At 38.4% G+C, this 7,816-nt stretch overlaps 1 protein-coding gene across 6 annotated transcripts in view; it reads left to right on the forward strand.

Moving 5' to 3' along the window:
• The window catches only part of NFIB (nuclear factor I B), a 261,129-nt gene extending 254,296 nt beyond the window's left edge, over positions 1-6,833 (forward strand). For all 6 annotated transcript variants that reach the window (XM_055428211.2, XM_055428214.2, XM_055428215.2 and 3 more), the window contains one exon: positions 258-6,833. In XM_055428211.2, the coding sequence (XP_055284186.1) occupies positions 258-387 (130 nt within the window). In that variant the 3' untranslated portion in view covers positions 388-6,833. The remainder of the gene's footprint in view (positions 1-257) is intronic.
• Positions 6,834-7,816: the final 983 nt, after the last annotated feature.

Raw genomic sequence — 7,816 nt, forward strand, 5'->3', positions numbered from 1 at the left:
AGTCTTACTTGAGATATTTTCTGCCTCACAATAGTCTTACCATCTGTGAAAGAAATAGACCATGTAGTTTATATATGCATAATATGTATAATTTATAAGCACATGTATCTCATATTAGACTCTAATTTGGAAAAGTTACAGTAGTAATTTGATGCCTATGGAATTTATGTCTCTAATATTGTTATAGATTTTAACGTATTTTTTTCTTTTTCTCTTCCCTCCCTCCTGCCCCTCTCCTGCCCCCTTCCTGCCGACAGTCCTGGTACCTGGGCTAGCTTGGTTCCTTTCCAAGTATCAAATAGGACACCCATCCTACCGGCAAATGTCCAAAATTACGGTTTGAACATAATCGGAGAACCTTTCCTTCAAGCAGAAACAAGCAACTGAGGGGAAAAAATGAAATACAACACTAGTTTAAGAAATTTTTTTTAAAAAAAGGAAAAGAGGAAGACTGGACAAAACAAACAAAACAAAAAGGGAGAAAGGAAGGAAACTGAAGAAAGAAGATAATAGACCAGCAATCGCAGCACTTACAATCACTACTTCCCTTAAGGTTGAAACTGTAATGACATAAAAAGGGTCGATGATATTTCACTGATGGTAGTTCGCAGCCCCTGCAAAGTAGCCTTTGTTACATGAAGTCCGCTGGGAAATAGATGTTCTGTCTCTATGACAATATATTTTAACTGACTTTCTAGATGCCTTAATATTTGCATGATAAGCTAGTTTTATTGGTTTAGTATCTTGTTGTTTACGCATGGAATCACTATTCCTGGTTATCTCACCAACGAAGGCTAGGAGGCGGCATCAGAGGTGCTGGGCGTGACAGAGCCATGAGCCAGCCATTTTATAAGCACTCTGATTTCTAAAAGTTAAAAGAAATATATATGAAATCTCTGTAGCCTTTAGTTATCAGTACAGATTTATTAAATTTCGGCCCTTAACCCAGCCTTTTCCTGTGTGTAACCCAGTTTGAAATCTTAAAAAAAAAAAAAAGAAAAAAAGAGGAAAAAAAGAAAAAAAAAAAGGAAAAAAAGGAAAAAGGAAAAAAAAAACAGTTTGAACACAAAAGGCTCTATGGAAGAAATGCCTCTTTGTAGGTGAAGTGTTATCTCTGCATGCAACAGTAAAAATTAATATAATATTTTCCCCACAAAAGAAACACTTAACAGAGGCAAGTGCAATTTATAAATTTATATCTAAAGGGGAATCATGATTATAAGTCCTTCAGCCCTTGGACTCTAAATTGAGGGGATTAAAAAGAATTTAAGAGAATTTTGAACGAATTTATTCTCCCCTCAGTTTTTGAGGGCAGTAAAAAGGCATTAAATCAAGACAAATCATGTGCTTGAGGAAAAAAAATTTAATGAAAACACAGCACTTATGTTGGTTTAGCTGCAGCCTCCTTGGAGGTAGAATTTATTTATTTAAAATTACTGGTTGCATCAAGAACCCATAGGGTGTACAAAAGGTTCTATAAAATCTGCGTTCTAGAGACAAAGAGGCAGGCAAATCCATGTCACAAGGGTAAAGCTTACAGTTTACAAACTGGGAATGCCAGGGTGTAGGATGTAAAAATGCACTCTTGAGAAAACAGATGTAATCAGGGTGCTGAATACTTGCATGGTGCTTTCAGACATTAGCCTTGTTCAACAAACTTCTTGTATTGACAGATCTGTAGTGTGCATGGGCAGACACATTTTGCCTCTATGTCTCTTAAAATTTTAATTAAAAATACTCTTTCCAGTAATCCTAATTTGCACGAAGATATAATGTCCACATTACGTGCCTTGCCTTGAAATCTAAAAAACAAAAAAAAAAACTACAAAAAAAACAAAAAAGTGACATCACTACACTTGTTTTGCTGCATTTATTATCATTTTAAATCTTTACCATTTTTATGACAAAATATTTTGTACTCCAGACGAAGAAAAATGTGTGACATCATGGATTTTTTAGACAGTTATACCTTTATCTCACATTTATAAAGCATATCATGGCTGTGTATAGTTGCCGCTTAAAAATTGTAATCGACCAGCAATATTTTCAGTATTTTGGTGTTTTTTCTATTAACCTTTCATGTTTTTCATCTTCCAATTAATATTTGGGGGGAGGGGTTTCAAATTTATACGAATTATGCAATACCAAGTTTTGCCTATGTAGGTAGTGCTTTTAGCTGTATTGGTTATTATAGGTAAGTACACAGATTTAAAAAAAAAATAATGTATGCTTTTTTTGTTTGTTTGTTTGTTTTAATTGACCAAAGTGGGTACTGCTATTTTTGCAGTGTGATGAGGTCCTTTTGTGTACTGAGAGATGGACAGGGGATTTTTTTTAATATACATATATATATATTCTGGGGTGGGTGGGAGGATTTTTAACACTTTACAGTGTAGCTGTGAAGCAGTGCACCCTGAGATGGGCCTGGGCTGCAAAGCGACTGTTCTGCCTACTGTGACAAACTTCAACTTAAACACAGGTTTCCCCCTCTCGAACTCCCCACCTGGGGTGCAAGCTGAACTCATTTCTGGTTTTCATAACGAGAAACAGAGTAAGAACAAGTGAACACAACCAGTTCTCCTGGAGGCAGACTTGGCTTAAAACAAATGGTCTTATCTTTTGTTGTTGTTGTTGGGGGTGGTGGTCGTTTTTCTTGAAAGTTTCGGATCCACAGTGGAGAAAGAGCCTGTCTCATATTTGGCAAAGATAGTTGTTGAAAAGTACATCTAGCAGATGTTTTGACTTTGGGGGTTTAACACCTGAGTCTACTTTCTCCTCTAAAATATGCCATCCTGCTGGAGGGGGTGCTCCCGTGTCCTTTCCCCACCACTTCTCTTCATTTTGTGAATGGTAGTCTGTGATTTACCTGTGTCTCACTACTTCAAGTGGATGGTAGTGCGCTTGGAAAAAAAAGATATATTATTTAAATATCCAGAAGGTTGAACAGAGGGTTGCTATTATTAAATATATTCGGACTTCTAGATGAAAATCAAGTTCAGTTTTTAAAGAACAACAAAAAATAAATAAATCTTGTTAAGTTTTCATTTCACCTGCCCTTTTAAACTGAGAACCTGAGCAGAAGGAAAATAGAGAATTTTAAGAAATGAATTTTCCTGTGGATGAATTAAGCCCATTAGAGGCTGATGGGATTTTTTTTTTTAAGGGATGGTACCTCAAATATATATTGGATTTAATTTCCCTGGAGGGCTAGAGGGTGAATGGAGGCTGGTTCTACTTTACTTCTCCCCACTGCCCCCCAGTTCCATTGAGGGAATTCATTACTAGAAGGAAACTCTTTTAGAATTAGTGACGCATGGTGGGCTGCCATGAGGAGCCCCCTGACACCCTTCCCCCAGGCCATGGCCTAATAAAATAAACTGTCTATTGTTCTCACAGCATATCATTTAATAATGAAGACTTTAGAACAATGCTTACGGGCCTGAGAATTGTATTTGATTAGCCCATTCAGTTTGATAGCCCCAATGCTGAAAAGCACAGCAGGATCATTGCAGTGCAAGTTCAAAAGTAAGTTCAGTCATTTCTGTGATGACTTGCCCTGGTAGAAAACAGATCATCTCAGCCAAGCTCTTCAGGTCTCTTCAACCTAATAGGTGAACAAATCCACCTTACAGGACACACAGTATTTTTTTAAGAGCAGACTTGCTCTCTTTTTTTAAATTTTTGCCAGTGAATGAGCAGCTCTAGCTGCGTTAAGTTACACACTGTGGGTATTCCTGCCTGCCTCTTGAATACAAAAGCCTAGTTCAAGTGTTGCTTTTTTTAAAATCATTTTTTTTCTCCCTTCCCTTTGAGATAAAACTGTTTAAAAAGATCCTACTCTCTATATAATCTCAAATCCATTTTGGCCTCCTCCTCTTTTTACCAGGAAGTATCTTGTGACTAAGGGCCCCCCTCTTGCAGGTCTTGCACGCCCCTCCCCTCCCCAGAATTGCAGAGCTACAGGATGGTGAAGGTCACCCAAGGGCATCAGTCGGGGGTGGCGTCTCCAGCCCCTGGCTCCTCGGCACTGTTCAACTTTCCTTGCGTTGCTTTGCAGCCCACCCCTCACAGTGCCTCTGAAGTGTTTCCTCTGGAGTAACATGAGCGTTTGAGGGCTTGTCTAAGGAGAAGAAAAGAATAAGGCAGTGAAGGAGACTGTACATAAAGACATGGCAAAAATCGTAATTATAGCAATATAGTTATGGGGTAATGTTCGGGTGGGCAGCTCCATTTAAAAAAAAATATGTGAATGAATCTGTGAAGCTGCGAGTAGCAAGAAGAGCGAAAGGTCTTCTTCACAAACCGCCTACCTTGTAGACAGTAATTTGTACACTGTATAGTTTTGTTAAGAATTTTTTTTTAAATTAAAATTCCCATGTTTGTAAAGCTAACTTTTTAACAATTATAATGGAACTATATGTTGTTTCCATTTTTAAAGTAAACAAGAATATTCCTTGTTTGGAGACTGGACTTGAGTTAAAACTCTCCAGGCTCTTAAGTTATGTATTAAAAAAGAAAAAAAAATCTGTCCATGTTAGGAGTTATTTCACAGATTCCTGTGCTTGAAAAGCATAGGATACTAATCCTTTAAAAAAGTGTAAATGGAGAAAAGTTATATTTTATGAAGGTTATTTTGTTGTATTTAGTATTGGAAAAGTTGGTTTTCAGAGCATTTCAGAATGTCGGAAGCACCACTGTCTTTTTATTAGTATAAACGGCCTTTAGCAAAAGTTTTTGTGATTGTTACGTGATGGTATTTAAGGTTGTTTCACAGAGCATTCAGGATAGGCAGAACATGACAAAACAGTGCTATGTCTCACATAACGTGTCCTCAGGGAGCAGAATCTTGGATTTGTGACTTGTAGCTTCATAAGGACTCAACAAAAGAGATTGCACAGGGACATTTCAGCAGTGTGACACCAGGACATATGTTCTTTACCTAGATTCAAACTCTATGTATCGTGTGAAACGATGAAGGCTGCAGAAAGTTATCCCATATTCAGTGTACAGTATTCATTTTTAATGAAACAACTACAATATTGCTGGCAGATAGGCCCCAAGCATGACATTCAATATAGTTTACATGTTCCTGTCAAGGTCTCTGGTTAACATTAACCAGCTGCATGCTTCCTGGACTTTAAAAAATTGGGTTTCTATAGAAAACTTTTTTTTTTTTTAATGTGCAGGCTATTCAAGTTCAATAGTAAAAGCTTAAAATTGAATGTTCTACTCCATGCTGAAGGAGCTGAAAGCTGCCTTCTTCATTTTTTGCACTTTCTGGTGGTTCCCCTGTTTTTTTCTAATTCCTTATGAAATTGTGTGGGTGGGGTGGAGCACTGCAGTTGGGGGGTAACATGGACCACTGATTTTTGCCCTTTGACCCTGCACAATGACCTTTGCATCAGCCAAACTCATTGCCATGACAACTCTTTGTACTGTGTCCGTGCCACAGATCTGTTGGTGACATTGTTCATATAGTCAAAGGGGACAAGTTGGAGACGGTCAATTTTTACTTTTTGTTGTTGTTGTTGTTGCAATTCTTTCTTCAATGGTTGTAAGTAGTTTTTTTTTTTTTTTTTTAATAATAAAAGGGTTCACTAGTTAAGACTCTTTAGAAATATCTGTGTGTTGCAATTCAAATGTATGTTGAGATTGTGAAAAGGCTTCAGTGGCACTAGCCTACCAGCACGCCAGCCCCAGCCTCTTATAACTTTTATTGCATGATCAGTACCGGTAATAAATGGTGGCCTATGTACACAGAAGACAGTGTGAGCTGGTGACACTAAAGCCGGTCTTGTATTACTGTATTTTTGACAGAATGGTTTTGAAAACTGTGCTACAGGGACTAATGTGGCAAATATATCTCTTTATGCAGAAGGAAGTCTTTTTTTTTTTTTTTTTCAAGAAGTATGGCTTATTATGCATTCTTCATCGAGGGCATTGAAGTTGCATGGACTGAAAAAAGTTGATGCAAACCGAGAAAGAAACAAACAAAACAAAACAAAAAAAACCAGCAAAATGTTTACCAAAAAACTCAAACAAATGAGCAGTGCCTGTTCAATTTCACAGTCTCTGTTGAGTTCAGTTGTAAATATGTTTCAAATGACATTTTCTTGGAAAAAAAAAATATCTCTACAACATTGTAGAATGTGAGGGGTAACTCCATCCCAGGAATAGGCTTCTCAAAGCTGCAGTAGATTATGTCTTCATCAAGCTGTTAATTTGTGCTTATATCATATAGAACTTTTAGCATCCTGGGAAGAGGTGCCCCCACCTCAATGATATTTCTCTGAGAACAACTTTTGTAGGACTGTGTGTTTCTTTAGATACATTTAGTACAACTGTAGGTGACGAGTAGTCAGTTATTGCTTGCTAGCTACACACCAGGGTTGATCCATTTTAAAACTTTTGGCATTTTGTCCTCATGGGCCATAATTACAGAACCTCGTGTTTTAATTAAATTTTTCAAAAAAGAGGCACATGCACAATCTCCGTGTAACAAACCTTTAGCAGTAGGATGTATTATATGACAGTTACTTAATTTCTGGCATTCAGACTGCTGGGATCAGCCTCAGAAGGGGCCAGAATGTTAGCGAAGGTTTTATTGTGCCCGGTTGGAGGATAATGTTCTTTGGGTACTTTTTGTGGGTTGCAAATGAACTCAATTGCCACAAGTTTTAAACTGGTGTAAATCAAGCTTGACTTAATGTGATTGTTACTGTTATATCCAGCCTATACTGCTAGCAGCTGCTCATACTGCAGTCAATTACTGGAAGCAGATATATTTCCTATGCAAAAACTGTTTAAACAATAAAATGAGCTATGCTACAGACTCTGGCCTCATGTTTTATTTTCCTCCTCCATCTCGTCCCACCACTCTTCCTGCACCAGTGTTGGGGTCAGTATATTTTGGAAGTGGATCTTGGTCCTTCCATTTGGGAATTTTGTAGCACGGGTTTAATTGCTTAGCGTCTGGGATGGTGACTCTTCCAGTTCGGTACTTCCAGTTTTGCACTGGGGACGGGTGTATCCGTGTAAACCCTTCTTGCAATTCCTAATACATATGCTCTTCACAAGCTCTCTAAATAATGGCAGTAAAAATGCAAGTGCAGTTCTAGAATTTCAGCCCCTACTCTCCAAGAAAGGCCTTTCAGCAGTGAGGTGAAGATGTAATGTGTGCCCAGATGACTGGACTGTGGTCTCCTCCACTGAAAAACCACAGGGCCTCAAACACACACACTCAACAGGAGGAGGTAAGTCCTGGGGCCACCCTGTGGCTGTGGGTTTGGTGGTTTTGTGACTACTGGAGAAGAAGAATTCCTTTCTCTCCGTGCCTGAAAAGGAGCAGCATCTAAGGTTTCCAAGGAGCAGAGCTACTTTTCGTTGAAGGGGGGGTTAATGTTCCTTATTCATAGGGAGGTAGGACACGAGCTGAAATTGAGCATGGTATCCCAGATCCAGGGTCCTTGAATACAGCATTTCTGAATGGAGTCAGCTGCAGTTCAATAATAGATAATTGAAAAGGAACCAGCTTAAATGGTTTTGGGATCCATCTGAGTAATGTGCACAAATTAATCAAAACTCATGCAAACTTGATTGAAAAGAAATAAAAATGCCTGGAATTTGACCATCCCAATTGAAGACTTGCTGAGACAAATCCAATGGCCTGAACCCACCACCTCTAATTTATGGCTCAGGTCTCTTTCATCTCCCGAAATCACCCTGATATAGTGGGTTTATACTGCTGTGGGTGGAGTTGCAGGGAAGTCAGTTGACCACAATCTATTGAATAAACAAAAGGAGAATTCTGGAAGGC

The sequence above is a fragment of the Moschus berezovskii genome, chromosome 7, assembly GCF_049115385.1.
Source record: "Moschus berezovskii isolate FMDL1 chromosome 7, NW_MosBer_1.0, whole genome shotgun sequence".
Lineage (NCBI taxonomy): Eukaryota > Metazoa > Chordata > Mammalia > Artiodactyla > Moschidae > Moschus > Moschus berezovskii.